Below are 14,001 nucleotides of genomic sequence, written 5' to 3'. Positions count from 1 at the left end.
CCCATCTGCCGATTAAGCTAATGTCCCACATGGAGATTTAGTTGCTGTGATCTTTAAAAAGCAAGTTCCAGCGACAAGTCGCTTGTTTTGTGTCTACATAGAGAAGAAAATAAATCACCAGTTCATAAACCGACGATACTACTTCAAATAGCTCATCGCACCGAATGATTATGAGACCCATTTTCTAATTTTGGGCAGGGAATAACACCTGAATTTGTGGGAAATAGAATCGCTCTTTTGTTGAAATCTCTAGTAATCACTTGTTAGACAAGCGACTTGTTGCTGGAACTCGCTTTTTAAAAATTGTAGCGACGAATTCTCCCTGGGAATTGGGACATCAGCCTTAAGGTCCCATATAATGGCAGATCTGCTCGCTTGGCGATGTCGCCAAGCGTGCGGATCTCCTCCCGATCTGACTAGATTTTCTAACCTGCCTGATCGAGATCTGGCCCGTCGGAAGCGCCATACACGGGCCGATTAGCTGCTGAATGGGTCCAAGGGACTGATTTCAGCAGCTACTATCAGCCCGTGTATGGGGACCTTTAGGCTCCAAAACACCAGATGGATTATCACAGGGGATCTATAGAGACCCATAGGGGTACCAGACAGATGCTTGGCAGAGGTCGATATCTCTTGACAGTTTTCATTAAATCTATAGCTGCAGTAAAATCGGACCCACATTCTGAACAATATAGGCCAGATGGCATGTTGACACAAACTATTTGCATGCTATTAGCCTCACTCTTTCCCAGTTCAGCGAGACATGAATTTGGATATAATACAGCGGATATTATAGACTTGTACATGGAGAAAGGGTGACCCCTAAATGATGCCCCAACTCTGAACACGTTCATACCTATAATACAGGCCTTCATATGTACTTGGAAAGAAGCAGTGTAGAAAACCCAAGTGTCAATATAATTTAGTTTACAATGGAATGAAGATTAAAATTGTGAGAAAAAGGTCATCCCAAAAATTTATTCTCTGAAACAGAAAAAAACTCAACCCCCCCCTCCCCAACACTTAATACATTCAGTAGATGCTCAAGAAAGAAAAATTTCAGGTTCCTAAAAAGGCATACATTCACATTGCAGAAACATGGCATTGGAACGCAGTCTTCCTTCCGACATTACACTGTAAACAGGAAAAATTTGTTCAAGATTTCCAAGTCCATCAAGAAAGGCACAAAATGGCAATGACATGAATTATTTCAGGTGCAACTACAAGGTATATATAATTTTTGGTAGGTTTGCAATTTGGTTAAGAAGTTTTGTTTTTTTTTGGCCTTTCGTAAACAAAGTTACAACTCTTCATTTTTCAAATGCAAAAAAAGTACTTTCCCCTGTTTTTATATACAAGAAATGAAATAAATTTACGTCCCACACAGTAGTCGAAGACTTGTAACTTCATCCAATATGAAAATAAAAAGTAACAGTGCTCAGAGTCCTTCCAGTACCAGTTTACAGTAGAATTTAGGGAAGAGGGAAAAAAAAAAAAGTTAAAAAGTTATGAGGTAGATAACATAAATTCACTAGGCTTTGCTGAAAAGCGATTGGTCTGTGCGGTTAAGGTCAGGAAACCAGGATATAACTTAATACTGCTCTTAGATTCCAAGTGACAGCGAAGCAACAGTCTCCAAATGTCCTATTGCAAAAATAAAAAACAGATGGGGGAACAGGGAGAAGATGAAAAATAAATAAGTGACAAAGCCACCAAGTTCTCTACAGTTATTCCAACAGTGACAGATAAATACTGGATTGTTAGGAGTGTAAAATGGGTAATGCAGCGGCAAAGTATAAACCGTGGAAGTAGAAATTTACATTCAAAGAGTTCTGACGCAACAGCAGACAGTTTTTACTAAGTAAACATTTGACCTTTAGAAACAGGATGCCACAGTTTTTCAGCTTTTTTTTCTCTTTGTATTTATAGTTGTCCAGTATGGCCTGCGTCAGAGAATTTTCACGTTTTGGTTTAGAAGTTGCGATTGTTTTCGGAGGAATATCATTACAAAAAAAAAAATATATAAAGACTGCTGAAAAACCATTTCATGACAGCTAATGGTAAAAACCATGGTTGTCCATTACACATTGGCCCGTCTGCTTGATTTTAGTTCACCGCAATATTTTCCTCCATAAAGTGTGAAAACTGGTGTTTTGGCACACTCTCCGCAGCAGAATCCCCAATTTCGGGCAAAGTCTGGGCAACACTCGCGGCAGATACGTCAATATTGGTGACAGTAGCCGTGCTGAGCACAGGAGCAACGCCATTGCTAACGGGCAGTGCAGGGACAGCACTGTTCTGTATAACAGATATCTCGTTCGTCTTCAGAGCCAAGCCATTACTAAGGGCTGTGGCATATTGGTTCCACATGGTAGGGTCGATGCTGACTGTAGGAGGCACAATGAACTTTGGAAAGATTTCAGCCACTTTCTTGGCATCAGTTCCCAATGCAGGAATTTGGTTATCCACAGATAGTCGTCTTCCTCGCCGAGCAGAATTATTCCACATGTGGGTTCCAACATGGACCTGTAAAAGATAGAGGACATTAGAAAGTGGTTTACAAACCAATGAATCTTATACCAACACTACACTTTCCTATTATGTAAATCAAAAATACTTAAAGTCTGAAGTTTCCATGACCATACCAAGGCACAGTGCATTATGTTACGCTCATGACCTACTGTTTTCCGGATAAGGGGTCTTTGGATCTCCATACCTCAAATCTACTAAACCACCAACAACTACTACTACATTAAACCCAATAGGATTGTTTTGCCTCCAATAAGGAGAATTAATAACATCTTAGTTGGCATCAAGTTAAAGCTACTGTTTTATTAGGCAATCATTTTTAAAACATGAATTATATGGAGTCTGAGAGATGGCCATCCTGCTATTAGGAACGCTAATGGGTTTCTGGATAACCGATCCCATACCTGCACTGGTCACCAAAGCGGATTAGAACCATACAATAAATAAGAGTTTATTGCAGCCCACATTGTCCCCCACATCTGCAACTATAATAACTATATTTTGTAATGTTACTTACCTTAAGATTCCCCTTTGTGGTGAATGCCCTCCCACAGATTGTACAAGCAAATGGCTTCTCTCCGGTGTGTGTCCTTTCATGGATCTGTAAGGCACTTGCTGAGGAAAAGTTCTTCCCGCACGTGTGACAGATATGTTGCTTTGCCGACCGTCGCTGAGGTACAATAAGAGGGGTCAGTCCCGGCGACAGGTTTGGGGGCCCGAGGAACTGGGCTGCACCTGCCATGCGATCAGAGGATACTTCCATTTTAATCAGTGCTGGTGGGGCACCTACATACATATTAGGTGACCTGCCTGTAAAGACATACTAATGTTAGCATTTAAGCTAAAAAAAGTGAATTTCTGGATTGTAAACCCCAAGAAGAGTTACCCAGTCTGGGTGCATTGCTATAATATTGCATGGGAGAACTTTATTTTGCCAAATATGCTCTACAACTCGTCCCTACTGATAAGCAGACACACACACACACACACTATGTCATCCAATCAGATGTAAAAGATACTTGCTGATTTGGTAAGCAAACCTGGTACAGACCCTGCAACTTAATTGCATAACTGCTTAAGTTTGAAATGAAAATAACTTTCCTGGACTTGTTTTAATCTGACTATATAGTCCAACCTAAGTAAAATGTGCCGTTCTTCATCTAATAGTCAGAAACCAGACTAAGTTAAAGATTCACGATGTATTTTAGGTGGTCTTCAAACTTATGAAAGCTTGGGCCACTAAAAGTACCGTCATGAAGCCAATGTGTGGTATTAAATAAAAGGTTTAAATAGGTTGCTACTGCTCTTGAACCAGTCAGCAGGTTATATTTACAGGTCAGCTTTTTAGTTGCTATGCTACTGGACGTCGGCAAAATACTTGTCGTTTACATTACCCTGGAAGGATCTAGCAAAGCAAAGTTAATAGCAGAAAACACACAACACCTATTCAGTCACCTTTAAGAAAAGCAACAGCACAGTGCAGCGGTGTCAAGGCTACATTCAGTTACCTAACGCCAAGTCATTTTCTATTGCCCCTCATGGCAGACGTCTACTGGTTAGCAAACAAGTATATCCCAAGCAGAGTCTCAGGTGCTCTAGATGCATGGAAACAACCATCCCATCCAACTACCCACCAAATAAACTAAAGGGCCACAGATTAGTAGTATTTTAAAAAGGATTCTTACAGAGCCATTTTTGATAGGTCAAACTTTCCTGTAGTTTTTGTTGTCACCAAGCTCAGTTGGTTAAAAGGGGCAGTCAACCATGTAACCAGCAATATAATAATGCAGACGGATAGTTACATTTATCTATATGAATTTCAGTTTAAACAAAAAAACAAAACAAACAAACAAATAGCCAATAAAACATTTTGCATGAAAGTTATTTACCTAGTTCTCCATTCTGCAGTAAACCTGGTTCTTCCTTGATCTTCCGGGTAAAGCCGCCATTCGTTAGATCCAAGGCACCATCCCCATCAGGATTTAGGGAGCCATTCTGAGAATGCTCATCCTTTGACAGCAACCCTATGTCATCCAGTCCATTATAGGAAGGGGGCGACTTGGATGCAATGCTGTCAGACTGGCTATTGGTTGGTGAAAAAGTTCTGGCTTCAGACTGTGTGGGACTCTTGCCATTGGGATATTCTTGATCCCCTACAGAGGATGAATCATTGGTCAATCCATCACTTTCCAGAGAACCATTTTCACTTGATTTCACACTATTTTGCCTTTGTAAGTTTAATGCCGATGGCAAAGCAACCTGATTGTCCTGGCCTGTTCCACTAGAGAACGGCATAGCAGGGGATTCTGCTCTTGTCTCACTGTGTGGTGTTGGTGGCTTTGAGCCGGATGCGTTTTCTGCCAACTCGTCATCTTCCATATCGATATCATCAGGGTTCTCATCAGTGAAACTGTTGTTCAACTCTCCATTCTTCTCATCCATCATAGAGTCAATATCAAGGTCATCACTGGCATCTTCAGTCACTGGTGTGTTTGGTATCTGCCCACCCATATGCATTCGGATATGTTGCTGCAGCACTACAGCGTTTGTAAATTTCTTCTGGCATATTGGGCAAGAATGTTGCAGTTTCAAAGGCGTATTGGCCCTGTGAACACCATAATGGGTTTTGAGGTTACTCTTTGTTGAGAAAGCTCTTCCGCAGATCTTGCATTTGAATGGTCTTTCGCCAGTATGAGTGCGGTAATGCATTTTTAAGGAACTAGGACAACTCAGCACTCTGTGGCATATTAAGCACTCATTGGTTTCTGATCCATTCTTGTCCAAGTTCTCCACCAGCTGTTGAAGCTTAGTTGTTTCTGACCCTTGTTCACTTGATCCGCTCACAGGGGGAGAGTTTAAACTCTGGTCTGTGCCAGACTCCTGACCTACAGCACCAGAAGAAACAGACTCCCCTTCACTACCAGGAGATGGCCTAGACTGCATATTAAGTGGAAAAGCACCTAGAACAGTTTCTGTAAGGCTTGAGAGGTTGGTTGCATTGGGAAGGCCAGCCACACCAGATTTTGTATCCACAATTACATTAGACTCATCCAACGGAACAGACATACCATATGGAATTCCACTTGTAGTAGGAACATTGTCCAAATGCTCCGGAACAGGGTAAGGATTCATCTTGATGTGTGGATACTTATCTTTATGACGCTGGAAGTGCACCTTCAGGTTTCCTTTTGTTGTAAACCTGTTCCCACAAATGTTACATTTGTAGGGTCTTTCACCGGTATGAGAACGTAGATGGATTTGTAAAGCGCTATCATTGCCAAAGACTTTGCCGCAGAACTTACACTTGTGCCTAAAGAACTGGTCCTCACCCCCTGGCTTCGTCTCAGGAGTTGTTACACTTGGGAACTTCCCCTTGAGCTTTTTTGAAGGATCCAGAGCATTGATGGGATTTTGGAAAATGACTGTGCCTGGGGAATGAGGTAAGGCAGGGTTGGGAAACCTTCCAACAGCAGTGGAGAGCCCCAAGCTAGGCTCTTGCTTTAGGAGAGATGTGGTAAGGGCAAGAGGTACAGTACCAGCAGTAGGCATGGCCACAGTGGAATGAGGTAGCTTGCTCTGTTTTAAAGACTCAAGTGAAAGGCTTTGCGTTCCAGCTTTCTGGCCAATCAAAGCAACAGCTGCAGAAAGTTGCTGAGATAAGTGTGCACCAAGAGCCTTAAGCGGATCTGTGGCAGCAGCGATAGAGGGATGCAAGGAGTTCGGGGCCATCATGGCAATCTGGATGCGAATTTGCTCAGTTAGCTGAATCTGCTGCAATTGTTGCTGCTGCAAGCACACTAGTTGTTCAAGGATCATCGGGATAGCATTGGGGTTAGACTGCGATGTCGCAACCCCATCTGCAGCATGTTGATTAACAGCCACTTTAGTACTATTGATGGTCTGTAAAGTCACATTAGTGTTGGACAGCTTTGTTTTTGACACGTAGCCAAGGCCATTAGTCTTAGGAGTGGACTGAGGGACAGTTTTTTTTGCAGAGTCTACTTTCTCTTCCATCTTTTCCGGAGACACAGAGGAACTCTTTGGCTGAACATTGTCTACAGTTGGCACCTCCAGAGGCTCTGCCTCGGCACCTTCCGGAGAGTCCTCTGCGTAACCATCATGGGGCATTGCCCCTTCGCTGTCATTCATAATGAGGACAGGAGGGTTTTTAGTGCAACTCTTTTTGTGTTCAAGAAGATCAGAAAGCTCGAAGAACTCCGCACAACATTTTTCACAGATGTGGGTCTCTTCCATCCTGCATCTTTTCACAGCTCTCTCTCCATCGGTATTGCTTGGGCAATCCTTCTGTTCAGCTGCAAAAGAAAAAAAAAAGACAAATTAACCATATGCTCTTTGGCCAATTATTCCCCACAAATTGTCAGAACATACAACACTAGATCAGAATCTTATCCAAAAACAGATGATCCAAGTGCTTATTTACCCACAGGAGGTGCCAAAGTGCAGCAACCACATTTGCTACTACAAGAAAATAGATTATCCTGGTGGTTGCTATTGGTAACTGCACTGGCACAATTTAGCACCTACATTCATAAATCAGCCCCCCTAGACACAGCAGAAATACATCTGCAATAGCAAATACCGGCTCTAGTATTAACATTGCTACAGAAATCTACCCCAAGTACTAAATGCTAAGGTTCACCAATAGTTTTAATTAATTTAAAAAAATAAATCAAAACCCACACTTTATTCCATTCAATTACTCCTGCAGTTACAGTGCTACAATTGGCAAATAACAGTGAAATAAAAAAAATAAATGAACACAATACGTAGGGGTGTGGGGTAGGAAATGTGCCTTTTCATATAATGCTAAAAGCAGAGAAATGGGACCGGAGCGCATCTCCATTTCTGAATCTCAGGAATGTTATCTCTCAGCATCTATTTATCTAATAAGTTAGAAGAATGCAGTGAAGTCAGCAGGGGTTTAGATTAAATCACTAACAAATGCATTGGGGGTGGTTTGCAAGCCTATTGTTAATTATGTTAATGTCCTCAAAAGTGATTGAAACCCTTCCAAGCCAAACATGCAAAAACCAGAATCATACAAAGGAACTGCACCCTTTCCAGGTAAACAAAAAAATTATATGTTTTCTGGTAGTTCACCAGACACCTTAAAACTCCCAGCAGCCTCAAACAGCCAGTGCTGGGAGTATTTGGCTTTAGTGAAAAACTTAAAAATGAGAATATGACTATGAAGATTTTCATTCATACAGGTCATGGTATATCTAGGATAAATAAATCTATAGCAACTGGACTTAAGTAATCATTGAAGACGTTTCACTACTCATCCAAGCAGCTTCTTCAGTTCAGTTAAAAATGAGAATTGGCTAAGCCACTTACCTATCTCCTAGAGAAGAAGCCAGTGACACTGGACAATATTCTATTCACAGCTACAGTCAGTTCTTTTTTCGGATTCACTCATGCAGTATTAGTGCTCAGCATATGTATGCCTTAAAGCCACATAGGGGGTTATCCAAGGAGCAAATGAGCATACACAAAGTCAAACACCGATGTTTCCTGTAGCACAGATTAAAATGCCCTGTATGCCAATACCGCTATACCCATCAACTTGGGGTACAAGCTATCAAAATCCCACCCTGCACCGGGGGAAAGGTACACAAAATGGCATAGAAGGTAGGGAAACACAGCAAAAAGTCTTGTAGATTGTAAGCTCTTTTGGGCAGGGTTCTCTTCACCTCTTATCAGTTATTGATTGCTTTATGTTACTCTGTATGTCCAATGTATGAAACCCACTTATTGTACAGCACTGCGGAATATGTTGGCGCTTTATAAATAAATGTTAATAATAATCATAACCGAAAAATAGGTACAATATTCTTTGTATTTTGAGACCCCACATGGGTCCATGCTGCCTACCTGTGTCCATATTACTCAAGGAGGTTTTTCGTGAAGCAATTGCCCCTGAAGTCAAAAACCATTAAAGGAAAAAAGGCCAGCGTTGTTCTCGACTCCAAGATCAGAGACAAAAAACAAGTCACCAATAGACACACAATAGGCAAGAAACAAATTCTACCAAGGTCAGAGCTAACTGTAAGCTTGACACTAACTAGCCACCCACACAAAGGAGCCAAAGGTTATACCAGCAGGCCCACCAGCGACTTCCACTGCACAAAAGGACATCTCCAAAAGCCAGTTTGGCCTTGTTTAACCCTTCAAACGTGACAGAGATAAAGATAACGCATGTGTGTGGTTAAACTAGTGGCCACAACAAAATCCCAGCTGACCCTTGGCTAAAGAAAAACCCAAGGACACCATCTCCACATGCATATGCTCAGTGATTACACAAGGGGAAAATATACAAGTATTATATAAATATAACAATAGTGCATTTGTTATAAAAGCCTCCAAAAAGTGGTAGAAGTAGTAAAAAAAAATTAAAATAAAATACAATTACAAGTGTCACACCAAGCTCCTGACTGTGTTGTTGTAGCCATCTGGCCCCACTGACAGCCCCCCCAACCCCTGCTGTGATGAATTAGCTTTGTTAACAGCCCTGCCAGGAATCAGTTTTGTTGCAGGTCACTTAATAGAAATAAAATCGTTTATGCCTCTACTTAAAGAGCTGCATTTAAAAAAAGGGCAGAAGGGCTCCAAAAACCAAGCATTTTTTTCAGAAAAATAAAGTTATTATATATAACAAACGCATAAGAGAAAAGTTCCTTTTGGAAATATACACCCAGGGCTTTGTTTTCGTCAATGGCCCCATCAGCCATTTAAGATGGGACCGTTCGACACCACGTTTTGTTGAACTGCAGCTTCCATGCTTTGGCTGTCACAAGGCATCATGAGTTGTACTTCGACAAAGGCCCCCGCTGTTTGGTGAAGTTGGAAGGATATCCATGTTGCCAATCTACAATGGTCGCCCTGTGTCTCCACCTACACACAGGGACCTATCAAGAGTCAAACCCTAACTAGGCAAGTAGTGTTTATAATAGGACAAGGACAGATGTGTGTCTTATTTCAATCTCAACTACTATGGTAAACTCCTAGTAATACCTAACTGGAGATGATAAACCCCAAATACGTATAATATATTGTATTAAATTTTATAGATTATATATTATTAAAGTCACAGTAAGAAAATATATTTGTAATTTATTAGGTAAAACACTATAATCAAATGGAAGAGTTTAAGTAAAAAATTTAAAGAAATTTATGTTTAATTGTCTAGCAACACTAAGTGGAAGTCTTTGAAACCTTCAAGATTATCAGGGGCGATTCCAGTATCTGATGATAAACAGAGGCATTGGCAACCTCTTTGTTTATATGATAATTTACAATATGTAGCTTTGTACCTTCAACTCCCCCACCTGCTGATTTCCTGGATTGTTAATTAGTCACCAAGTACGTTCAGAGACAACAAAAATAAAATTGCATTGTATAAAGGGGAGGGAGTGACATAGAATTGCTAATTAGATTTGTAACTGTAAGTGGGAAGTGAATACAAACAATAGAGGGCTAGATTATATTATATTATCCAGTGGGGAGAAAAATATTCTAAACTAAAAAATTCTAGTTAGTTTGTATAAAATATAAATAAGAACCCCAAAGCTGCCATATATACTGATCCAACACGTGCTCTTCCGCAGGGAGTAGCCAATTCCAGAAGGTGGCGCTAGTGTATAAGTTCAGAGTTAAAAAAAATCACACCTACTGTTAAGTATCAAATTGAACAGTGATGGAAGAGTGGAAGAGGTGGGTGGGGGATATATAACACCAAAACATGTTTAAATACAAAGGTCTCAAAAAAAAAAAAAAAAAAAGTTTTCACTATAATGCCTTGTGGCCATGAAATCCTGTGAGAGATTAACAAATTCTGCAGGGATGTTTGGAAATAACAGATAGTTACACACTCGCTCCAGAGCTGCTCATATTGTTTGTCAATTACACAAGAGATTAGCAACAAGTTTTTCAACAGCAATGTTAAAATTTTATATATTTTATTTTAGTATAAATAAAATTTTATAATATTATATATATATTTTTTTTTTTCATATAAGGGGGCATATATAATTCATAGGGGATTTTTCACCTACAAACAGCATGCTGTTGAGATTTACATTTGGGAACAGCATCCAACAACCCCCCCTTCCCTACAACCCTTCTTCCCCCCTCCCTTTCCCAAACCACCATATGCACAAAGGAAAACAGTCATGCATTAAACATGGCATTTATAGCCTGCTGGTCAGCGTATTTCTGAAGTTAATAGTAACTGACCCTAAAAAGAAAATAGGCTGATTTGGAGCCCAGATAACAGCATGTGCCTACATTTAGGGAAAAGGGCCAAACTCCATGCCTCTCCAGCAGTTGGTTGCACTTAATAAACCTTGTTATAACTTGTATTTAATTAATTAGGTTGAGTATTAACTTATTATTACTTATATTTACAGCGCTATAGTCTCACACTCACAGCTTAAAGAACAAACATTACAAACATAAACAAGACACCCCCACATAAGTATATGCAAGGAGTTCTCAATCTACAGATGTATAAGAGTAATAACTAGGACAGTGTAACCTTTGAGATTATGATTTTTTGTAAGTAGAACATTTCAATGTAACCCCATGTGCTATCTAGATAACCAGAATTTAGAAGCAGGTACCCAGAGATAAAAATACATTAACCCCCCTTGTCCCCATAATAACATCATAGAGTAAATACATAAAGTATTTCCTACCCAGCATGGATACAGAGGCTGCTGCTGGTTCTCTCTGACCCACAAGCAAAAGAGAATATTTTGGGAACTGAGATGGGAAATGCCTAAGAAGAGGATGAAGGATGGAAGGGAGGGTGGGAGTGAGGGAGGGGAGGGGTTGAGGGGTGACTAAGCAGTCACCCCCATTTTCTTCCATTCCCTACTTTATTATACACCCAGAAATTAGAATTATATTAATAGGGGGTTAAAAGAAATGCCCCCAACAAAGCAGTAATTACAGCCACAGGTGCTGCCTATCACATGGCCCGATTAGCCCCACAGGTGGGGGAAATATACACTATATTTGTTCCGATTAAATAAAGAAACTTATGGTATAGAGAGAAAAGTGCAAAAGCAGGAGGGTATAAGCCACAGGGCTGAAGCGAAGGAGATCCGTAACGCTGCAGGCTGGGAGGGAAGACAATACAGCCCTGTACCCGTTCACCTTAGTCGGTGGGACAGGACGGAGCGCAACAACCCACGTTGCTTTCAGGTTTAAATGCCCCATAAATCGCCCCCAGGGAGGGAGAAACGCTCAGTGCGACTCACCAGACGCGTCCAGGAGCTGCTCCTCCGAGTTGAGGTGCTGGGGGTTCGGCTGCTTTCGCCTCGACATGGTCCGACCATCAGGAGCTCAATAAATGCCAATTATTCCCTTTCTCCACCACCAAAAAATTCCAAGAGTTGTGGAATTGAACCCCCCACCCACCCCCTTTCAAGCGTCAATGCGCATGTCTAAGTAATTATGATTATCACTAATGCATTGCCATTTATCATGAGACCCTGACAGCTGATTGGACTGAGTCCAAAAAACTCACAGATTATTCAAATAAGGGCCTATTGATCAGAAGGTGGGGAGGAGTGCGGCGCTCTGATCTCTGGGAAATGTAGTCCCCCCCCTCTGCAGCTGTGGCCACTGTGCTGATGAATGTATTAAACACACACAAAAATGAAGTTTTGTGAGTCACTGCCCCTGCCCCCCGGCCAACCAGAAGTGCTTTTTTTTTTATTCCAAGTAAACACAATAGGGGGAGATTGTTTGCAAGTGAAAAGAGAGGAAAAAAAACTGATTTCAACAACAAAATGAACTTAGATTCCAGTTTGGGGCAAATTCTTACCAAAAAAAAAGACAAAAATAGCTGACAGTTTACATTTAGATCCTTGTTAATTGTCTTCTTTTATTTTCTATTTTACTTCATATATTTATTACTGTAGATTTAATCATGCAATATTTCACCTGGAATAAAACTTTTTTTTCTCCATTGTTTCTTGACGCAAAGTCAAGAAATATTCAGTTATTATAGTTGTACCCAGAGAGAGGTGAATTCATATAATAGTATAATAATGCCTATAACACAAGGGTGCAAAAAAAGGCATTGCAAGGCATTTCTGTGGGGCAAGAAATATCTCTAAAGTCATTGTTTTCTCCTTGGAAGTCAGCAAACAGAGAGAAGGCATTAATTAGATTATGTTAATTTTGTTGAATGAAACCATTCATGTATAATTAGAAGGAGGGTATTTTTTTGGGCTGGGGGGTGTCAATTTACATGTGGCAAGATAAATAATGTTTATGGGGGAAGCCTGAACTCTGGATCTTTCCTGAACCTAAATAATACAGATATATTGAAATAGCCATATATATATATATATATATATATATATATATATATATATATATATATATATATATAGCAAGACAGTGAGCCGCACACACAGGGACTTAGTTAGAAAGCAAAAAATGTATTAATAGAAAAAAATCCAACGTTTCGAGCACTAACTGTGCTCTTCCTCAGGGACAAACCATAACTATATATATATAGAAAATAATAATCATCTGTGGCCAGCACACCCTTCAATGCTTTATCAAAAATTTATTGAAAATATATTGTTAAAACCGACGTTTCGGTCCTCATTAGGACCTTTCTCAATGAGGACCGAAACGTCGGTTTTAACAATATATTTTCAATACATTTTTGATAAAGCATTGAAGGGTGTGCTGGCCACAGATGATTATTATTTTCTGTATATACATAATTTTGGCTATGCACCCCGCAGAATATTGAGCCTTGGAGTGCGGACACCATTTGGATTGATATATATATATATATAGAGAGAGAGAGAGAGCAAAAATGGAAGAATGCCGCACTCACAGGGCTTAGTGTAGAAAAATAGAGTAGTTTATTCAAACAAAAACCTAATGTTTCAGCTGGGACCTCAGCCTTTTTGTTTGAATAAACTACTCTATTTTTCTACACTAAGCCCTGTGAGTGCGGCATTCTTCAATTTTTGCTCTCTAAACTACAACTCTAATACTGCACCCAGGCGATCTGTGATTCCATCAGACGTGAGTGCCTGTTGCTTGGACTTCTATATATATACACAAGAACAAACAGAGCACACCCTATAGATGTTAAAAATGCCCTGGGTGCTGGCAAAAAAATAATTATAAAGACAGTGAGCCGCACACACAGGGACTTTGCAAAAAATAATACGTTTATTTGGAAAAAAGGTCCAATGTTTCGAGCACCAACTGTGCTCTTCCTCAGGGACATATATATATCTCAAAGTAGGGGATCTTCAAAGTCTGTGAACAATCAAATCTTTTTATTGACCATATATATATATATATAAAGCCAAAATCTCACAGAAAGAACCGCACTCTCAGGACTTATGTATAACGAAAAAACTTTTATTGGAAAAAAACAAAAACTGACGTTTCGGCCACCCAGGCCACCTA

The 14,001-nt window shown here is 40.2% G+C and overlaps 1 protein-coding gene across 4 annotated transcripts; it reads right to left on the bottom strand.

Annotated features, from left to right (window-relative positions):
- Positions 1 to 955: 955 nt before the first annotated feature.
- On the bottom strand, positions 956 to 11,885 carry sall4 (spalt-like transcription factor 4). Of its 4 annotated transcripts, none has more exons than XM_012971615.3 (4): positions 11,247 to 11,335; positions 4,419 to 6,842; positions 3,047 to 3,264; positions 956 to 2,526 (listed from the first exon to the last, which is right to left on the bottom strand). In XM_012971615.3, the coding sequence occupies exons 1-4, from the start codon at positions 11,251 to 11,253 to the stop codon at positions 2,107 to 2,109; spliced, it is 3,069 nt and encodes a 1,022-aa protein (XP_012827069.1). In that variant the 5' UTR covers positions 11,254 to 11,335; the 3' UTR covers positions 956 to 2,106.
- Positions 11,886 to 14,001: the final 2,116 nt, after the last annotated feature.

The sequence above is a fragment of the Xenopus tropicalis genome, chromosome 10 (genome assembly GCF_000004195.4).
Source record: "Xenopus tropicalis strain Nigerian chromosome 10, UCB_Xtro_10.0, whole genome shotgun sequence".
NCBI lineage: Eukaryota > Metazoa > Chordata > Amphibia > Anura > Pipidae > Xenopus > Xenopus tropicalis.
This window is presented reverse-complemented; position numbering and strand designations above follow the sequence as displayed.